Source organism: Taudactylus pleione, unplaced genomic scaffold (assembly GCF_031769625.1).
Source record: "Taudactylus pleione unplaced genomic scaffold, aTauple2 ptg001536l, whole genome shotgun sequence".
Lineage (NCBI taxonomy): Eukaryota > Metazoa > Chordata > Amphibia > Anura > Myobatrachidae > Taudactylus > Taudactylus pleione.
Window position 1 is genome coordinate 788,374 of NW_028285933.1, and position 22,469 is coordinate 810,842.

Consider the following 22,469-nt stretch of genomic DNA (forward strand, 5'->3'; position numbering starts at 1 on the left):
TCTTCAAAACGGGGCGGCTGTCGATGTTGACCGACAGCTCGCCCCGTTATGTAGGTGGGTAGGGGGGTGGCTGCACAAATGGAGGCGTTCCCGAAGGAATGCCTGCCGTTTGTGGGCGGCCCTACTGACATTACTCGTGATGTCAGTAGTGGACTTCCTGCTTTAGAGCCTTGGGGTCTCCTCGCAATGCTGATGGTCGCGATAATCTCGACCATTGACAGGCCGCACGCACAAGCTGTGGGTGGAGGCGAATTAAAAAAAAAAATCCGCCCTGATTCAGAGCGAGCGCTCGCAAACAGCGAGCACCTCTGAGTCAGGCTCTGATTTCAGATTAGCCGGCTGATAAACGATCAGCGCAGACAGCACACGCCAATTGCATATATGTTTCATGTTATTCACAGATCCAGCTTAGCAGAACACGGACCATGCAATATGCATCTCATTGCGGGTTGCAATATATGAATTGTAAATTGGCACAATATATGGGGCCCATTCATGAAGGGAGATGGGACCATTATACATACGATAACAGTAGTTTCTGTAACGGACCCATTCGCCATTAGTACTCCGAATGTACCGCTTTGAAAACTGACTGAGGGTACTAGCGCCATCCCCAGGAGTCGATAACCCACTATTACTTCCTATTGGAAAAAATCTGGTTTTCCCTCCACCCCCTTTCCCCGGACCTAACTGTGCACATGCAAAGTAACCGTGCCCTGAGGTAGGACAGGACTCCGCATGGCAGTGTCGGACTCTGGCATAAAGGGCCCCCCGGGGGTATGCAGTGCTAGGGGCCCGTGCTTAAGGGGTGTGGTCAGCCACCAGAGGGGGTGTGGTCAGCCACCAGAGGGGGTGTGGTCAGCCACTACAGCTGCAGAGCTAATCATTAGGCAAATCTGGGTGTAGTTTCTTTAGAAGTGCATCAAGCACCCATGTTTATCCATGGTCCTGCTCCACCAGGTAACTGACCCTCTAATAGAGTTATGGTGCATACACACGATCAGATTTTTTCTTCAGATATGGACGATAACGATTTAAAAATCGTTCAGTCGTTCATATCTGATGGAAAATCGTTCATATCTGACATGCCTGAACGATGGACGATCAACGATGCGCGTTCCCGTTTGTCAGATAACGATATCTGACATCTGATGGGTTTGCAGTCAGACTTGGACGATTCCATTCATTGTAATGCAGTCAAAAATCGTTCAATCGTTCAAATCGTTCAAAACTTTGATCAAATCGTCCAAATCGTTCAAATCGTTTAATCGTTCAGTCGTTCATCTGACAAATCTGACAAGTCTGACAAATCTGACCGTGTGTACGCTCCATAACAATGTATAATTTGAGTGCACAGTCTTCAACCTGACATCTAGTGGAGGGGGTGGGGCCCCCAGACACTGGGGCCCACCGGGGAATTCCCCTATACCCCTGTGGGCCAGTCCAACCCTGCCGCACCGGAGGATTACGTAATTGCTCCGGTAGATTTGGATATGCCGCCCCATCTCCTGGGGAACATGATCCGTAAATTGCGTTTGCCATTAGCAATATAATGAGTAGGTCCCTTAGTGCTTCATCCAGCTTACAGGAATAACACTCTGCAACAGGTTGTCCTATTCCCAATGGTACAGTATGTAGTCTTTATGCTGACAATCAAAAGGTCCCGATGTTTAGCGCACATGTCCGATATTTTGGGGTCTGCTTGCTGGGTCCTGCGATCTTGCTCGCAGACCCCACAAGCCGCAGCATGTTGCAGCATTTGCGGGGGCAGAGTGAGGTGTGCGGTTGGTCACCGTTCCTGGAAATGGCGGCGAATGTGCACACCATCTATTCAGAGAGAGGAGAGGTTGGGGGCAGCCAGGCAAAAGGGGAAGTGTAGGCGCACGCTAGAGTTCCCTTTCTAGCTCTGGCACCTAGAATGAACTCTATACATTACTGTACTGCACTTCCGTGTGTACAGATGGGCTCACATACATCTATCCTCCATGCACAGCAAGTCACGCCACACATAACGTGGGAGCGTAGTGTGACTCTGTAGCACCGAGCATCTTTTTGTGCATCTTTTTACCTTGCAATGCGTCTTTTATTCTGCCGATTAGAATGATATGCGTCATGTTCTGTGTGTGTCTGCGGTGTATCTGCATGCGTAATGCTATGTTACAGCGCTACAGCCACTGACACTGTAACGTAGCGTTTCACATGCAGAAACACCTGCACACGACCGTCACTGACCTGCGCTGACAAATAGCAAATGCGTTTGTTGCACGTACAGGAAATGCCTTGTGACTGTAGCTCGTACTGTACACATAGGCGAATATGCGCACTATTGGCGGGTGCCTTGCTGACGTGTAACTTCCGCACCGACCACATCGTCACAAAGCGCAGAGCACCCAGAATTGCGTTGTGCCTAATTCTCCCTGTGCCACTGACAATGACCAGCCTGAGGCCAAGGGAAGCTCCCATCTCTCCCAAAAAGTGCTTACGGTAACCCTTGGCGCCTCAGCTGCTGTGGAACTACACCTCTCAGCATGCCCTACCACAGATTTGCTGCTAGGGAATGGTAAACCTGTGGCAGGGCATGCTGGGATCTGTAGTTCCACAGCAGCTGGAGTGTTACCATGTAATAGGGAGAAGTTATTGCCTCAGACAGGCAGGAAACAGATACATATCAGGCTGCTCCCAGACCCCCCTCCCCCTCCCCCTCCCCCTCCCCCTCCCCCTCCCCACACACAATCACGAGTTTGTTACATTTTATAAGTCAGGACATGTAACCTGAGACATTATATCACATGTACATTGTTGTACAACACAGGAAACCCCCGTTAGCTCTGTCAGTACTACCATCACCCCATATGTATAATACCAATCACAGCACATGCAGGCTTTACATCATCATAATAACATCACACCCCACTCACACCCCACTCACACATCACCCCACTCACACCCACGGTCACGATGGGCTCCTGCACGCTGCTGTCACTGCTCATGGCCATCGCTGCGCTTACAGGTGAGACCGGAGCCTTATGTCTGTGAGTGTCAGCTCACATGGGGGGGAGATGTACTAAGCCTTGGGGAGAGAGAAAGTGGATGTAGATAAAGTACCAACCAATCAGCTCCTAACTGTCATGTTACAGGCTGCGTTTGAAAAGTGACAGGAGCTGACTAGTTGGTACTTTATCCCTCTCCAAGGCTTAGTACATCTCCCCCTGGGTCAGGGTGCAGTGTGTACAATGTAACACACGGCTGTGATGTAATATCGGTGACTGTACAGCGGCTGCCGTGCCGGAAACTGGGATTTTCACTTTCTTTTCACCAGTAATATTGTGTTGTGTTATTATATTATCTTATGTAATACTGTACATTATAGATACAGCAACTATTGTACATTATAGTGATATACAGCACCTAAGCTACATTATATATCCAGTACTAGTACCTACTGTACATTATAGTGATACAGCAATTACTGTACATTACAAAATGGTCCTCTGTGTGTAATGTAATATAAATAATCAGTATATGGGGCACTATGCTGTATATTTGTTATATCCCTGTGCAGGGAATACCCTATACATGTGCTATATGTACTACATATACTGTAACGCATGGATAATAACTAGTAATAAATGATCCCCAGTGTGTATGTGTGAGAGCGTGTGATGGTGACTATAGAGTGTAAGCTGCACTGGGGAGGGAGTGATGTGACTGATATATACCATGTACAGCGCTGCGGCATATGTGTGCGCTATATAATAACTAGTAATAAATAGTTAACTATCTGGGAATCCCCCACTGTAAGTCATGTGCAGCCCTCCCCTTCCCATTTCCTGCTTCTCTGGCACTACTTACCATCACGCCCACTTCTCCTCCTCCTTCATGTCACACACACAACACTGATCAGTGATAGAAGAGACATTATAACTTCCGGTAACAGAGGGGGCATAACTCACCCCACTCCCAGGGTATAATCTCACCCCAGGGTCCTCATCCTGTAGGATCCCAAATCTGCAGCCTGTGTAGGAAGCCAGGGGGGGGGGTGTTCTGTACATGGGGTTCTGCAATCAGTCACTTTATGGGTATTGAGCCCAGCACATGATTATATATAGTCACTGTCTGGTGTCCTGTCCCCCTCTCATCTATCTGTCCTCTCTCTCTCTTCTCCCCTCATCTGTCTATCTGTCCTCTCTCTCTCTTCTCCCCTCATCTGTCTATTTGTCCTCTCTCTCTTCTCCCCTCATCTGTCTATCTGTCCTCTCTCTCTTCTCCCCTCATCTGTCTATCTGTCCTCTCTCTCTCTTCTCTCATCTGTCTATCTGTCCTCTCTCTTCTCCCCTCATCTGTCTATCTGTCCTCTCTCTCTCTTCTCCCCTCATCTGTCTATCTGTCCTCTCTCTCTCTTCTCCCCTCATCTGTCTATCTGTCCTCTCTCTCTTCTTCCCTCATCTGTCTATCTGTTCTCTCTCTCTTCTCCCCTCATCTGTCTATCTGTCCTCTCTCTCTCTTCTCCCCTCATCTGTCTATCTGTCATCTCTCTCTCTCTTCTCCCCTCATCTGTCTATCTGTCATCTCTCTCTCTTCTCCCCTCATCTGTCTCTCTGTCCTCTCTCTCTCTTCTCCCCTCATCTGTCTCTCTGTCCTCTCTCTCTCTTCTCCCCTCATCTGTCTCTCTGTCCTCTCTCTCTCTTCTCCCCTCATCTGTCTCTCTGTCCTCTCTCTCTCTTCTCCCCTCATCTGTCTCTCTGTCCTCTCTCTCTCTCTCTCTTTCTCTCTCTCTCTCTCTCTCTCTCTCTCTCTCTCTCTCTCTCTCCCTCTCTCCCTCCCCTCATCTGTCCTTTCTCTCTCGCTCCCCCTGTCCTTTCTCTCTCTCCCTCTGTCCTTTCTCTGTCTCTCTCTATCTCCTTTCTCTCTGTCTCTCTCTCCCTCTGTCCTTTCTCTCTGTCTCTCTCTCCCTCTGTCCTTTCTCTGTCTCTCTCTCCCTCTGTCCTTTCTCTGTCTCTCTCTCCCTCTGTCCTTTCTCTGTCTCTCTCTCTCCTTTCTCTGTCTCTCTCTCCCTCTGTCCTTTCTCTGTCTCTCTCTCCTTTCTCTCTGTCTCTCTCTCCCTCTGTCCTTTCTCTGTCTCTCTCTCCCTCTCTCCTTTCTCTCTGTCTCTCTCTCCCTCTGTCCTTTCTCTGTCTCTCTGTCCTTTCTCTCTGTCTCTCTCTCCCTCTGTCCTTTCTCTGTCTCTCTCTCCCTCTGTCCTTTCTCTGTCTCTCTCTCTCCTTTCTCTCTGTCTCTCTCTCCCTCTGTCCTTTCTCTGTCTCTCTCTCCTTTCTCTCTGTCTCTCTCTCCCTCTGTCCTTTCTCTGTCTCTCTCTCCCTCTCTCCTTTCTCTCTGTCTCTCTCTCCCTCTGTCCTTTCTCTGTCTCTCTCTCCTTTCTCTCTGTCTCTCTCTCCCTCTGTCCTTTCTCTGTCTCTCTCTCCTTTCTCTCTGTCTCTCTCTCCCTCTGTCCTTTCTCTGTCTCTCTCTCCCTCTCTCCTTTCTCTGTCTCTCTCTCCCTCTGTCCTCTCTCTGTCCTTTCTCTCTGTCTCTCTCTCCCTCTGTCCTTTCTCTGTCTCTCTCTCCCTCTGTCCTTTCTCTGTCTCTCTCTCCCTCTGTCCTTTCTCTCTGTCTCTCTCTCCCTCTGTCCTTTCTCTCTGTCTCTCTCTCCTTTCTCTCTGTCTCTCTCTCCCTCTGTCCTTTCTCTCTCTCTCTCTCTCTCTCTCTCTCTCTCTCCCTCTGTCCTTTCTCTGTCTCTCTCTCTCCCTCTGTCCTTTCTATGTCTCTCTCTCTCCCTCTGTCCTTTCTCTGTCTCTCTCTCCCCCTCTGTCCTTTCTCTGTCTCTCTCTCTCCCCCTCTGTCCTTTCTCTGTCTCTCTCTCTCCCTCTGTCCTTTCTCTGTCTGTCTCTCTCTCTCCCTCTGTCCTTTCTCTGTCTGTCTCTCTCTCTCCCTCTGTCCTTTCTCTGTCTCTCTCTCTCTCTCCCTCTGTCCTTTCTCTGTCTCTCTCTCTCCCTCTGTCCTTTCTCTGTCTGTCTCTCTCTCTCCCTCTGTCCTTTCTCTGTCTGTCTCTCTCTCTCCCTCTGTCCTTTCTCTGTCTGTCTCTCTCTCCCTCTGTCCTTTCTCTGTCTTTCTCTCTCTCGACCTCTGTCCTTTCTCTGTCTGTCTCTCTCTCGACCTCTGTCCTTTCTCTGTTTCTCTCTCTCCCTCTGTCCTTTCTCTGTCTGTCTCTCTCTCCTTTCTCTCTGTCTCTCTCTCCCTCTGTCCTTTCTCTGTCTCTCTCTCCTTTCTCTCTGTCTCTCTCTCTCCCTCTGTCCTTTCTCTGTCTGTCTCTCTCTCTCCCTCTGTCCTTTCTCTGTCTGTCTCTCTCTCTCCCTCTGTCCTTTCTCTGTCTCTCTCTCTCCCTCTGTCCTTTCTCTGTCTGTCTCTCCTTTCTCTCTGTCTGTCTGTCTCTCTCTCTCCCTCTGTCCTTTCTCTGTCTGTCTCTCTCTCTCCCTCTGTCCTTTCTCTCTCTGTCTGTCTCTCTCTCCCTCTGTCCTTTCTCTGTCTGTCTCTCTCTCCCTCTGTCCTTTCTCTGTCTGTCTCTCTCTCCCTCTGTCCTTTCTCTGTCTGTCTCTCTCTCCCTCTGTCCTTTCTCTCTGTCTCTCTCTCCTTTCTCTCTGTCTCTCTCTCCCTCTGTCCTTTCTCTGTCTCTCTCTCCCTCTGTCCTTTCTCTGTCTCTCTCTCCCTCTGTCCTTTCTCTGTCTCTCTCTCCTTTCTCTCTGTCTCTCTCTCCCTCTGTCCTTTCTCTGTCTCTCTCTCCTTTCTCTCTGTCTCTCACTCCCTCTATCCTTTCTCTCTGTCTCTCTCTCCCTCTGTCCTTTCTCTGTCTCTCTCTCCTTTCTCTCTGTCTCTCTCTCCCTCTGTCCTTTCTCTGTCTCTCTCTCCTTTCTCTCTGTCTCTCTCTCCCTCTGTCCTTTCTCTGTCTCTCTCTCTCCCTCTGTCCTTTCTCTGTCTCTCTCTCCTTTCTCTCTGTCTCTCTCTCCCTCTGTCCTTTCTCTGTCTCTCTCTCCTTTCTCTCTGTCTCTCTCTCCCTCTGTCCTTTCTCTGTCTCTCTCTCTCCCTCTGTCCTTTCTCTGTCTCTCTCTCCCTCTCTCCTTTCTGAATCAGGCCCCTGTATTGTTGAAGCAAACGTGTAGCAGCTGTAAAAGTATTTAGCATGAGCCTGGGAATGATCATGTAGATGGGTCCAGTCGATTATTATCTTCCATCAATCTTCTCTGGGGTCTGGATTAACAGACAGTAAAAAGGTCAACAGTGTCTAGATAGACACCAGATATTAGACAGTCAATATGTCGACTGGAACAAAAGGTCGACACACTAAAGGTCGACATGTAAGAAGGTAGCCAGGTACAAATGGTCGACAGGGTCAAACGGTTGCCACAAAAATGGCTGACACGTGTTTGTTTTTCAAGCCCTAATCTTCACCATAACCCTCCCTATGGTGCCTAATCCTAACCGTCCCTTCAAGTGCCTAACCCTCCCTCCCTCCTGGTGCCTAACCCTAACCGTCGGGGTAAGTGCCTAACCCTAATCCTAAAAATAAAAAAAACATGTGTCGACCATTTTTGTGTCAACATTTTGACCATGTCAACCATTTGTACCTGTCGACCTTCTTACATGTTGACCGTTAGTGTGTTTGATCTTTTGTCCCTGTCGACCTTTTGTCCCAGTCAACTCATTGACTGTCTGACATCTGGTTTTTATCTAGACATTGTCGACATTTTTACTGTCTATAGTCCGGAACCCTCTTCTCTGTTCTATGTGAAATACAAGAGCCCTATTGGAAGCGCCAGTGAATGCTGACTCTCACTTTCCTCCTCAGGGACTTCTCTGGGAAATGCTGACATTGTGGCACATGATGTATTTGGGACAGTCGGTTCCTCTGTGCTGTTCCCACCAGTGCGTATCGACCAAGACACCGCTTACGAATTGAAGATAGGGGACATCCTTGTAGTTTTTCTCCATGGTACCCACACGGTGCGTGAACCATATGCTAGACGGGGAGAGTTTTTCCCAGGTAACGGGACTTTCCTGCTGAGGAACTTGCGGAGGGAGGACAGTGGGACCTACGAACATTGGGTTAATATGACCATCTCTGGTAAAGTTAATCTCCAAGTCATTGGTGAGTTCTGAAGATCAGTAACTTCTCAGATTTTACTAATTTAATGTTTGTGTCCACAGCTGATTATAGGGTCTCCAGACCTCATACCTCCCAACTGTTCCTCTTAGAACCCAACTGCCCACCCCCTACCTTTCATTCTACCTGGGCAACACGGTAGCACAGCGTTAAGCATTGCTGTCTCACTCGGCTGTGGTCTTGGTTTTTTTTTTCCCCCAGTTGCCTTACAAATGCAAATTGGTGTAATTGTGTAAGTCCAAATTCTTCCCGAATGTCTGATATCTCCAGTTTTCTTCTTACGTACAGTGCTTTCCAGGTTACATCTAGGGCTTTATTGTGGTGGTCCGTCTAGTGGGCGTTTTATGGGAGTGTTGCTTGTCAATGAAAGCGGCTCTATTCACAGACGCAAGCCTTGCATGCGATGTTTCGACCAAGGACGCCCCACCGGTATAACAGCGCGCACATACGCTAAACGTGGGAATTTCAGTCTTCGCACATTCAGCCACACGCATGTACACAAGGGAAGGAGTCTGGCGCTGCATTTGAATAAACTCGCGGACAGCGACCACTGATGGCTGCTGCTACGTGCGTCTCCAAAACAGCCCCTCCTCCGATCAACACAACCTTTGTTTAGTATCGGCACTGTAATGTGGCCCCTCTCTGCACGCAGAAACTTAGGGCCTGATTCAGACCCGCTCGCAAGTGCATAGTGCTCGCAAGCGGGTCGATGGTGGCCCAGTGGGCACACGCGGTGCGCATGCGAGCCCCTTAGCGAGTGAGAACTTCACTCATTCCAGGACTCATAACAAAACAGGGCGGCTGTTGATGTTGATCGACAGCTCGCCCCGTTTTGTAGGTGGGTAAGGGGGGTGGCTGCACAAACGGAGGCGTTCCCGAAGGAACGCCTGCTGATTGTGGGCGGCCCTACTGACACCACTCGTGATGTCAGTAGTGGACTTCCTGCTCTATTAGATAATCGCGACCATCTCCAGTCCACTCGCACAAGCTGTGGGTGGGCACCCACAGCTTGGTGAGCGGGCAGGAAAAAAAACGAAACCTCCGCCCTGATTCAAGCTCTGAATCAGGCCCTTAGTTTTCACATGACCGTCCATCCTCTCCTACCATGGAAATGGGGGAACGCACATTACATGCAGCCAGGTAATAATGACGCAGGCCCATGCACATAGCACATAACACCAAACCTATGTGAAGGATCCTAACACAATTAAAATATGAGATATAGTAAAAACTTACCCTTGTTATCTCTATTTCTACGAAGTCCATAGGGTTGCACAGGATACCTTGGGGTATAGGCGATGGCGGTAGACATCGGGCACCTCAGAGTAAAAAAAACTACATCTCCCAGGATGCAACGCAGGTCCCTCTCCTATACCCCGCCCCCAGGCCAGGCAACTTCAGTTACGTTACAAGCCTTAGGCCGGAGGAGCACAGTAAGAGAGAGAAGGAAGTCTGGAACACTCAAGAATCACATTCTCACACAGAAGGAGATGGAAAACCGGTGACCAGAACAAAGCCCATCTGCAGTACAGGTGAGACAGGGCGGGAGTACTGTGGAATCCTATGGACTTCGCAGAAATAGAGATAACAAGGGTAAGTTCTTACCATTTCTCATATTTTCTACTTCAGGGTCCATAGGGTATCCACAGAATACCTTGGGGATGTCCCAAAGCAGTCCCTTCAAGGGTGGGGATGCTCCTGTGCAGAAAGGAGAATCCGCCGCCCGAAGGAAGCATCCTGAGAGGCAAAGGTATCAGAAGCTTAATACCTCACAAAGGTATGGACAGAAGACCACTTGGCCGCCTTACAAAGCTGAACAGCCGAGGCACCACGGCGAGCTTCCCACGAAGGACCCACAGACCGAGTAGAATGAGCAGTAACAAAGGGCGGCACTGACAGGCCCTCATGAGTGTAAGCCTCAGAGATGGTCATACGAATCCACCTAGCCAACGTTTGTTTATTGTCAGGCCATCCCTTCTTGTGAAATCCATACGACAAACAAGGAGTCTGACTTCTGTAGGGAACTGGTACGGTCCACATAAATCCTCAGAGCATATACCACATCCAATGAGGCCTCACCTGCCAATAGGTCTGGAGAGTTGAAGGCCGGCACGATAATTTCTTCATTAATGTGGAAACTAGACACCACCTTAGGTAGAAAGCCAGGGCGAGTCCTAAGCACCGCCCTGGCTTGGTGAAAAATCAGAAAGGGAGGGCGACAGGAGAGAGGCCCCAAGTCTGACACCCTTCTAGCTGAAGCAATAGGTAGAAGAAACACAGTCTTCGCTGTAAGCCTTTTGAAATCCACTGAGTGCAGGGGTTCAAATGGAGGTCCTTGGAGAGCCCTCAAGACCACAGCCAAATCCCAAGGAGCCACTGGAGGGACAAAGGGCGGCTGAATGTGAAGTACACCTTGCATAAAGGTGCGGATATCGGGAAGCGGAGCAATCGTACGCTGACACCACACCGACAGGGCAGAAACCTGCACCTTTAAGGAGTCGAGGTGGAGACCTTGATATAAGCCCGCCTGTAGGAAAGCCAGAACTCTAGATATCCAAAACACCTGGGGATCATACCCTTTAGGGTGACTCCATTCAAAATAGGTATGCCACACCCTGTGGTAAATCCTGGCAGAAGCAGGTTTCCGAGCTCTGACCATGGTGTTCACCACAGAGCTGGAGAAACCCTTTGACCTTAAGCGGTATGCCTCAAGAGCCACGCCGTTAAAGACAGATGATCCAGGTCCGGGTAAAGGCAAGGACCCTGAGACAACAGGCCCAGACGTTGAGGCAACAGCAACAGAGTGTTGATGGAGAGACTCTGAAGATCTGAATACCAGTGACATCTGAGCCACGCTGGAGCCACCAGCAGGATCGTGCCTCCTTCTTGCTTGAACTTTCGAAGTACTTGGGGAAGAAGGGAGAACGGAGGAAACAGGTACGCAAACTGGAAGGTCCACCGTACCGACAGAGCGTCTACCAGGAGAGCCCCTGCGTCTCTTGTTCTGGACCCGTACACTAGCAGCTTGTGGTTGTTTCTGGAGGCCATGAGATCTATTTCGGGAATTCCCCACCTGTCCGCTTCCCAGTTGAGTACTCTTGAAATGAACACTGCTGAGATGGCTGGGAGATTGCCTTCCGCCCAAGTCAGAATGCGGGATACCTCTGTCATTGCCGCCTGACTTCGAGTTCTTCCGTGACGGTTTATATAAGCCACCGTGGTGGCGTTGTCTGACTGAATCTGCCCGGGTTTCCAGCTTGTTGTAGAACTCTGAATACTGCCCGAAGTTCCAATATGTTGATTGGAAGGACAGATTCCGCTGACGTCCACCGTCCTTGAAACACGTGTGGACCTGTCACAGTGCCCCAACCCTGGACACAGGCGTCCATCGTCAGGATGACCCAGTCCGGGATCCAAAAAGGGCGTCCCTTGTTGAAATGAGACGTCTGTAGCCACCAGGTCGGAGACAGAAGTACCTCCGGCAAAAGCACCATCATCTGCGTCTTTATCCGACGTGGCAACCCATCCCATGTGGAGAAGATTAACTTCTGCAGAAGTCTGGAATGTCGACACCATGGATCTCAGTAACCTCATTGCCGAATGAATGGGCGTATCCTCGTCTGAAAAACAGAGATCTTTTCCTCCGTCAAAAGAACCTCTGTTGTTGAGAGTCCAACAGTGCACCGAGATGGAGCATCCTCTGAGAAAGAGTTAGGGAATATTTCTTCCAGTTTATCAGCCAGCCGTGAGTCTGCAACACAGATATCGTCAGTTGCAGATGGCGGTGAAGTACCTCTGGAGACCCGGCTAACAGTAGAAGGTCGTCCAGGTAGGGCAACAGGCGGACCCCCTGCAGCCGCAAATGGGCCGCCATAACTGCCGTGACTTTGGTAAACACTCGCGGAGCCGTAGAGAAGCCAAAAGACAGTGCCTGAAACTGGAAATGTTGATTTACCACCGCAAATCTGAGGAAACGCTGGTGAGCTGAGTCAATCGGGATATGCAGGTATGCATCCTGAATGTCCAGAGACACCATAAAATCCCCAGGTTCCATAGCCAATATAATGGAGCGCAGGGTCTCCATCCTGAACCAAGGTACCCTCAGAAACTTGTTTAGGGACTTGAGGTTGAGGATAGGACGGTATGATCCATTCAGTTTCTGTACCAGAAAGAGGTTGGAATAATGACTCATCCCCCTGTGGGGTAACGGGACAGGCACTATGACCCCTGCTTGGAGCATAGAGTGCCCTACTTTCTGGATTTCCAGTGCCTTTTCCTGGTTTGAATGAAGGCCTGTGTTGAAGAACTGATGGAGAGGCCTTCTGCGAAAGGAGAGGTCGTACCTGTGAGAGACCACTTCCCTAACCCATGTGTCTGTGGTGGTCTGACACCAATACTGGGTGAACTGAAGAGGTCTGCCTCCCACCCAGGGGTCTCCCAAGGGGAGGCCCATCCCATCAGGCTGAGGGCTTGGCAGCCGGACATCTGGTGCTCCAAGCTTGTTTCTTGGGCTTGGCAGCCTTTTTGGCACCTGATGGCCTCAGAAAGGACTGCACCTTAGGCTTACCCTGGGGCCGATAGGGCCAAAAGGATGAGGTCCCAGACCCAGATGGAACAGACGGCGAGGGCAGACACTCAGATTTCGCTGCTGCCAACGTATCCACAATCTTGTCCAAATCCGGGCCAAACAGGACCCGACCATTATAGGGCAAGCATTCCAATCCCTTCTTGGATTCCACATCCGCTCTCCAAGAACGCAACCACAGGGAGCGGCGAGCTGCGATGCTGCAGTTGAAATCCTAGAAGTGAGGAGGCTGACATCCAAAGCCGCCTCATTAATCTATGTGGCTGAATCCCGAAGATTGCCCACTAGCTCAATTTGCTCACTGGCAGTATCCAGAGAAAAAGATGCCTCCAAGGCATCTGCCCAACATTCCATGGCTCTAGCTACCCAGCAGATATCCATAGCCGGTCTGGAAGCTCCCCCAGCGAGGGAGTATATAGACTTCAAACAAACTTCCACCTTGTGGTCTGTAACATCCTTCAAGGAGGACATGGACAGCATAGGTAAGGTCGCACTCTTCACCAGATGCGTCACATGAGAATCCACCTGAGGGGGAGTCTCCCATTTAGTGAAGTAATCCTCCGCATAAGGGTAGGCATAAGCCAGGCGTCTTTGAGGTTGGAAGCGCTTACCAGGAAATTTCCACGCCTACTCCAAATGATCCACTAATTGATCAGATAGAAGAAATATAGTGGCTTACCTTAAAATAGGTATAATTGGACTTAGCTACAGGGGGATCTTCATCCTCAATTACCATGGCCACACGGACTACCTGTATCAGGCCAGGAATATATATCTTTAACTTAGACTCTGCCTCCCTGGGAGGGGGTTCAGAGTCAGATAAATCATGGATCTCACCGTCATCTGATGTCATGTCATCATCATCAATGTGTAGATTGAGATGACAATAATGGCCGTTTAGAAGGCCGCAACGATGATTCCCCCTGTAAAACATCCGTCAGGGTTTGTACCGTGGTGGACAGAGAGTTTGCCCAAACAGGCTCCGGAGAGAGCTGAGTAGGCGCTGACTGCTGAGGGAGGCACTGAGGCACCATCATCTGCCAGGGAAACCCCTGTATGGGAGATGGGACCACCGCCTGCAATGGCTGTTAAAGCCTGAGCAAAACAAGCTCAGGGAGGTTCCTGCGCAGAGGCAGAGACAGCAGGTGGACCTGAAAGTGCATGCCAGGTAGTACATAAACCTCCAGTGACCACATCCTCTTCCCCTATCCCTGCCTTACATTTAGTGCCTGGCCCCACTACATGGCCGTTCCCAAGGAGCCCCCAAACGTGGGGACAATGAGACTGTGAATCGGTGGGTCCCCACCGCTTAACTTAACACCCGTGAATCCGGCCACAGTCCAGGGATCCTCCGGGGTCTCCGCTAGCTGAGGCCCCCGGGAATCCCGCCAGGATCCCGGGATCAGTACCGTATTGGACTGTCCATGATATCCGCTCTGAGCTGCTATGAAAAAAATCTTCAGGATCTGTGTGAAAGAGCCCCCCTCTGAATAGTGACCCGACTCTGTGACGGGCACCTACGAAATTGAAGGTGCCTGGCCTGGGTGCGGGGTATAACAGAGGGACTCGCGTTGCATCCTGGGAGATGTAGTTTTTTGACTCTGAGGTGCCCGTTGACTACCGCCATCGTATCCTGTGGAACCCTATGGACCCTGAAGTAGAAATTACAGATAATTCAGAGCAGCAGAACATTATGTTGGAAAGCCCACAGAACGTTACATTACAGAGCCGCTCCCTGTAAATAATTTGGGGCATTAAAGCCGGTTGATTTCCTGGCAAAGTCCAAATACAGGTTGGCGGTTTCTCGCTGACAGTCAGGCTCAGGAATAGAATGAAACCCTGTGTTCCCATGTAGAAACCACTGGTGGATGTTGTCCTGCCTGGAATAGGCGGCCATGCTTTGTGTAAGACAATAATTATGTTATTATTACAGAGCGAGTGACCAAGCCAAATCTGTCCAGGGAAAACCTCAGGGAATACGTCCTGCTGGAGTGCACAGTATCGGGAGATGGTCCCTTACATGTGTCAATTCTGAAAGACTGGAAGGTGATCATCAATGAGACACTAACGAGGAAGGACGGTGTCACCAATCTGACTGTCCATTGTGGGGACCCAGATTCTGCCGGTATATACACCTGCTCCTCATCTAACCCAGTCAGCAGCGAGATCTCCACTGTGATAGAGCTACGACCTACAGGTGCGGATTGTTCTCTCATACACTGTGTTATCCTGTATTACCCTGTATTACCCTGTGTTACCCTGTGTTACCCTGTGTTATCCTGTGTACCCTGTATTATCCCGTGTTATCCTGTGTACCCTGTATTATCCCGTGTTATCCTGTGTACCCTGTATTATCCTGTGTTATCCTGTGTACCCTGTATTATCCCGTGTTATCCTGTGTACCCTGTATTATCCCGTGTTATCCTGTGTTATCCTGTGTACCCTGTTATCCGCTTTGCAACAGGATGACTGCTGTCGTACTTCATCATCCTCGCAAAGGACTGTTGGACGGTCAATTGCTTAGTAAAAGAAGTAGTGGTGTTCCAACTTCTCTCTGGGATGATGAACGACTCCCAGCAGCAGCGGCGGCAGCAGTAGGCGTAGCAATGCAGGATCTTTCGGAGGAATCCCGGATAGGAAAGGAGTCAGTCATGCCAGTAACATGGCCTGCAGGACTACTTCCGATCCTGGCTGAGGAGGAAATTGACGAGGACGGAGTTGACGGTGTGGTTTACAGGCGCTTGGATACAACAGGACAAAGGGATTTAGGTGTCCCTGGACTGCTTACGGTCTTAGCCACAGTTTCTGAACTTGACAGTAACTTTTTATGAACGCGCTGCAGGTGCCGTATAAGGGAGGATGTTCCTAGGTGGTTAACGTCCCTACCCCTACTTATTTCACCTTTACATATGGTACATATGGCAAGACAGTTGTTGTCCGGATTTGGATAGAAATATTTCCAGACCGAAGAGGTGGATTTTTTGGTCTTCTGCCCAGGCATGACCGTGATGGGCTTTTTCATCCCACGGACAACAACTGTCTCCCCCGGAGCCTGATTTAAACAAACCACATCACCATCAGAATCCTCCTCGCCAACTTCCTCCTCAGCGCCAGCTACACCAGTATCCTCATCCTGTTGTACTTCAACAGTGACATCTTCAATTTGCATATCAGCAAGTGGACTGTGGGTGCTCCTTTCAGCACTTGCAGGGGGCGTGCAAATGGTGGAAAGAGCCACCTCTTCCCGTCCAGTGCTGGGAAGGTCAGGCATTGCAACCACCACCACACTTGGACTCTCCTTGGGGATTTGTGATATCTTCTTAGAACGCACAGTTCTTCACTGTGCTTTTGCCAGCTTAACTCGTTTGATTTTTGTAGCGGGAAGAGGGCTTCCATCCTAGTCATGAACATATGCCAGGACCTTAGCCCTTCCTTGCCACTCCGTGTCGTAAATGGCATACCGGCAAGTTTACATATATCCTCAGACGATTTAAATATTTTTTTTTTTGGGTCATTTTCCTGAACTTTGGCTTTTTGGATTTTACATGCCCTCTACTATGACATTGGGCATCAGCCTTAGCAGACGACGTTGATGGCATTTCATCGTCTATGTCATGACTAGTGGCAGCAGCTTCAGCACTAGGAGGAAGTGGTTCTTGATCTTTCCCTATTTTATCCTCCAAATTTCTGTCCTCCATTATTTTTATGGAGTGAATCACCCCTGTAAAAATAATTTGGATGACGGGCAGCGTACACCACACAGGGCAGCCACTGTAAAAATTATTTGGACTGAATATACAGCACAGGACAGCACCACTGGACTGGACTGATACAGCAGCCACTTTACCACAGAAACTACTCTACACTCTTCTCTCTACATTCTCCAGGACTGGAGTGAAGATGGCGAGGTGGGCGGGGCTGGAGGTGTGAAATATGCAAAGTCCGGATCTCACGAGAATCCGACACCAGGATGATGACGTTTTGCCTCTGGTGGGAAAACCCGAGCCGGACTCTGTTCCCGGCTCGGATCGTGGGGGGGGGGGGTTCGGATTTCGAAAAAAATCCGAACACGCTCATCCCTAGTAAATATTGCAGCATCGCATCCCCCATAAAAATCTGTGGGGGATGCGGTTGCTTCTGGGAATGGACGGATCACAGCAGGTATCAGAGATACATCCGGGGAAACTTAATATTTGCTGTTAACACCCGAAAACAGGTGGTTTTGGGGATTAAGCCTCAAATATACGATGGTGAATGGGCCCCTATATGAGCAGCCTTCCCAGGCTCAGCGGAACGGAGACTTTAGTTTTTAATAAAACACGTGCTCAGTGCACTGTAACCCGGCTATTATATCGCAGCTGCAGTTACATTCTCTTACTTGGATGCATCTCAGACGCATTCAGCAAATCAGAAGCGGCCTGCTGCCATCACCATCCACTCGCAACTTTAACCGGCGAATGAGTACACACAAGTCATCTGACTCCCTATAGAAGCATTCGTCTGCGTTTGGTGGCCATCTTCCGATACATCTCACATTGACACACACTTTCTGTACCTTGCTCGCCTGTACACACCGCCTACAATCCCCATTCCAGACCCCAGGCGCAGCGAGCCGTGTGTAGTAAAGACTTCAGAGTGGCCAGAGCAAAAGACGCTTACCTCGGATTGACGCATGCGCTTCTGATTGTGAATACTTTCTCAGACTAGGGGGCTTATTTATCAATCAATCACTTTTGAAACCGCAAATTTTTCATGATTTTGCTGATTTTAATTTTTTTTTCTAAAGGCGTTATACGCTGGATATAAACCATTAAAGAAATTGCTGCTTTGAATACGGCGACAAACTGACTGATTGATGAATAAGCCCCTAGAAGTGAGTTATAATAACTGTCTTGACAAAAGTGTTTTTTGTGATTATCCCTCAGCATCGGACCTGGAGCTGATCAGTGCGCACGTCATCACTACAATGACGATTCACAGCGCTCTACTCTTCACCAGAATTGCGCTACTTTACCTGTATAAACGTATCAGAAACCTACAGAAGAAACAACAGCCTAAGGGTGCAGCAGGTAAGTGACAGCTGAGAACAGAACTTATCCTTACACTCTCCCTACACCCCTATATACAGTATATCTATATTACTGTGCTGCAGTCTTTATTATTGCCCTGTCTCCGTGACCCCCAACTGGCAGGGAGCTTGGCACATCTGGCATGCGATGGGTTGGCCAGGAATGCACCCGCTGTTGATTGGAGGAGCTGGTTGTCCATAAAATGACAATACATGAGAGGTTTGGATTGTTTTGCATCCGCTGGTTTTAGTCAGAACCCGGAGCGACTCTTTGATCTGAAGGGAAACACCGGAATCTTGTAATATTGGGAGTAGTCTCATATATGGCGGGTTACCCAACGTGAGAGCCACCTTAAAAGCTGAAACAGGGCGGACACATAACCGGGAGGATCACCTTACCATAGGGTTTGGAAGCCCCAGCCCTGGGTGAGTGCCCTAGGGAAACACAGCATGTAAGAAAATGACAGAATGACACCGAGGCCTATTCCACCTTCCATGGGACGCTGGGGGCTGGAATAATCAGTCAGACAAACACCAGCTGAGTGTGTGGAACTGCCATTATCTACCTGCCCAATCTGCCCCTTGTTACTCTTTACCATGGATCAGCCAGCTGAGATCGTGGCGGGCATTTTGTAATTAAAGGCTAATTCTGCCCTTGTATGCCAGTGATGCAATAATTACCATGTATTGCGAACTGCTCTGTGTATGTGATGAGCGGGTTCGGATTCCGGCTCGGGTTTTCCCGCCAGACTCAGTTCCTGGAACGAGGCAAAACGTCATCATCCCGCTGTCAGATTCTCGCTGGTTTTGGATTCTATAAAGGTCCTGCGATCGCCGCCATTTTTCATTCCGGCTGTGGAGCGTGCGTGCAGAGGGAGGGAGCTGGGAGCTGTTGGCTACTACTGTGTATAATACTTATATATATGTAGCCATATGAATTTATGGCTAAAAAAATACATGAATATAGGCCAGTGGTACAGGACACACACATGGGTTAATATATAAATTATCTGAATGTTTAATAATAGGTTTATACTATAATCATTATAGAGAAATGAATGTAAATAAAATAAATGTATGTAATTACATTTCCGTATTGTGAACATATAGGTCTGGGGTACTAGCCAGTGCAGCGGCATCAGGTAGTTTAGAAAGTGCCAGAAATGGCATGAGCTCTGACCAGTGGCAGTTAGGTTCGGTAGGGATGCTCGTGCTGCGGGGGATATAGGGATGCTGGCGCAGCACAGAGTCCAGTCTGCAGTTCCCCCAACAGTGCTCATGCTGGGAGTCTCTCTGGCGCTACTTTAGGAGTGAGCGCTGGTAGCGGCAGCGGCCGGGAGCTCCAGCACTGAAGCCAGAGTGGGCATTACCTTTGTGTTTGCTGGAGACAGAGCTGTGTGTTCTGGCTTGGCTCCAGGAAGCCGCATCATCGGAAGGGGCATCCCCTGATCTGAGGTCACGCAGGAGGCGGAGAGAAGGAGAGGCGGACCCTGATGTGTGAGCAGGAGCTGGAGATACGCTGAGAGCTGCGGAGTGTAGCCAGCGCCTCAGCAGTTGATACAGTGTAACCCTTTCAGTCCCTGACAGCTATCCAGAGTGGGTGTGAGTACTATAAAAGCCCACACCACACTTACAAGCATCATTAGTAAAGCAGACTGGCATAATTTATAAGTATACAGCAGGGGATATATCAGAGAGAATCCCTTTCTTGTCAGCAAGCACTATGAATTAAGGGATATAATACTGCTATATGCACCTGTATAGCCAACGCAGGAGGAAAGTATCAAATAGAAGAAGGATACAATTGTAGCAGACTTTACACGTCTATAGTACAGTGTGAGTTCTCATCTCATGTTTGCAATTCAGAGTAGGGATATTGCAGTAGATAAAGCCCTGGCTACTACACTCTAGAGACTTATATGTATATCTTTATGTAAGTTACAGAGTCAGAGGATTTTCATACATATATATAGGCCCTAAAAGGATGCATAACCTTGGATAAATCTGGGGCTCATCCTATAAACTTATTCTTTTGCCTAGGATAATCCTGGATTCTACTCTTTAGGACTAAGACATTTTAGTTGAAGAGACATGACTCTTCCTATAGACTCATCTTCATTTATTCTCTTCACGGAATTAACTATTATATATTTTAACTGTGAATGTTATTTACAGAAATCCATCAGTATAGTTTCATTACAGTATAGCAGATTTATTGCATGGAGAGAGAATGTTCATGGGAATTGTATTGTGATATTACCTGTATATTTATGTGTATACTTTGTGAGGCCTGATGTATGATGACAATATATGTATAAAAACAATAACCGTGTATAGAACTACTTACCTTAAGGTATCTGACGGACGTCTTCCATCGGGAAGCTGTGAAGGAAGAAAGGAGACAGGTGTTGATCTAAGTGCAATGTATAAATGTTGATGTATAAGTACTGTGTAAATATTTGAATCCAAACAAAACATTTCATTATACAAATTATATATTAGGGCAACCCTAGGATAGCCCTTATAAAATATCCTAGGTGGAGGCACACAATATAAGGATAAAATATATACATATATAGCTACCATCCTTAGAATTGGTGGGGCTACACATACATTACATACTAGGCTGGCTGGCTACTGTGAAGAGGGAGGGAGCTGGGAGCTGTTGCTGACGCTGGCTGGCTACTGTTGTCCATATACATAGGGGCTGGCTACTGTTGTCCATATACATAGGGGCTGGCTACTGTTGTCCATATACTGTACATAGGGGCTGGCTGGCTACTGTTGTCCATATACATAGGGGCTGGCTACTGTTGTCCATATACTGTACATAGGGGCTGGCTGCTACTGTTGTCCATATACATAGGGGCTGGCTGGCTACTGTTGTCCATATACTGTACATAGGGGCTGGCTGGCTACTGTTGTCCATATACATAGGGGCTGGCTACTGTTGTCCATATACTGTACATAGGGGCTGGCTGGCTACTGTTGTCCATATACATAGGGGCTGGCTACTGTTGTCCATATACTGTACATAGGGGCTGGCTGGCTACTGTTGTCCATATACATAGGGGCTGGCTACTGTTGTCCATATACTGTACATAGGGGCTGGCTGGCTACTGTTGTCCATATACATAGGGGCTGGCTGGCTACTGTTGTCCATATACTGTACATAGGGGCTGGCTGGCTACTGTTGTCCATATACTGTACATAGGGGCTGGCTGGCTACTGTTGTCCATATACATAGGGGCTGGCTGGCTACTGTTGTCCATATACATAGGGGCTGGCTGGCTACTGTTGTCCATATATACATAGGGGCTGGCTGGCTACTGTTGTCCATATACTGTACATAGGGGCTGGCTGGCTACTGTTGTCCATATACTGTACATAGGGGCTTTCTGTTGTCCTGTCCATAGGGGCCGGCTAGCTGGCTGTAGTGCTGTGTTCAGGGGGTGCTCTCTTCACCTACTACTAGTGTTAATTTTTTTCCCTCTGTGCGCGTGCCGTGTTAGCCACCTGTCATCGGCGTAGATAGGTGCGCAGGGCTGGTGTAAGGGTACGTTGCTCCTCATCAAACTACAGGGGTTGTACGCTACCCTTCTTCAAAATTATTTTTACAGGGGCTGTCCTGTGTGGTGTACTCTTTGGGGCCTAGATATTCAAACTGCCATCCTGTCTGCCACTGCAGTGCCACTCCTAGTGGGCCACGTGTTTGGGCCGCCCACTCGTGTCGCTTAGCATAGTCATCCAGCTACTTTGGTGCAACCTTTTGGATAGAATAGACTGGAAATCAGTGGAAATGAATGTAATTGAGGTTAATAATAGTGTAGGAACAAAAAAAACAAATTCTGTGATTTTAGCTGTTTTTATGCTTTTTTCCCCCAAAAAATACAGATCCCAAACCAAAACACAAAACTCGGAAGGGTGGTTTTGGCAAAACCAATCCAGATCCAAAACATGAAGAAAGATCCAGATCCAAAACCAAAACGCTGGCCACTTTTTCGTGTTTTGGTTTTGCCACACGACTGTGGCTGAAATGATTGGTTCATTTGGGCCCCACAAAACAAGCTGGCACTTAATCTGTCCCTGCACAAACCACACAGGACAGCCTCTGTACAAATTATTTGGATGAAGGGCAGCGTACCCCACACAGGACAGCCTCTGTACAAATTATTTGGATGAAGGGCAGCGTACCCCACACAGGACAGCCCCTGTACAAATTATTTGGATGAAGGGCAGCGTACACCACACAGGACAGCCCCTGTACAAATTATTTGGATGAAGGGCAGTGTACCCCACACAGGACAGCCCCTGTACAAATTATTTGGATGAAGGGCAGCGTACACCACACAGGACAGCCCCTGTACAAATTATTTGGATGAAGGGCAGCGTACCCCACACAGGACAGCCCCTGTACAAATTATTTGAATGAATGGCAGCGTACCCCACACAGGACAGCCCCTGTACAAATTATTTGGATGAATGGCAACGTACCCCACACAGGGCAGCCCCTGTACAAATTATTTGGATGAAGGGCAGCGTACCCCACACAGGACAGCCCCTGTACAAATTATTTGGATGAAGGGCAGCTTACACCACACAGGACAGCCCCTGTACAAATT

At 48.8% G+C, this 22,469-nt stretch overlaps 1 protein-coding gene across 1 annotated transcript in view; it reads left to right on the plus strand.

The window, feature by feature from the left end:
* The first annotated feature begins 2,771 nt into the window (after positions 1-2,771).
* The window catches only part of LOC148442409 (uncharacterized), a 41,580-nt gene continuing 21,882 nt past the window's right edge, over positions 2,772-22,469 (plus strand). Inside the window, exons 1-4 of the mRNA XM_088463974.1 lie at positions 2,772-3,010; positions 7,880-8,179; positions 14,713-14,976; positions 17,705-17,848. Of these exons, the coding sequence (XP_088320100.1) occupies positions 2,959-3,010; positions 7,880-8,179; positions 14,713-14,976; positions 17,705-17,848 (760 nt within the window). The 5' untranslated portion in view covers positions 2,772-2,958. The remainder of the gene's footprint in view (positions 3,011-7,879; positions 8,180-14,712; positions 14,977-17,704; positions 17,849-22,469) is intronic.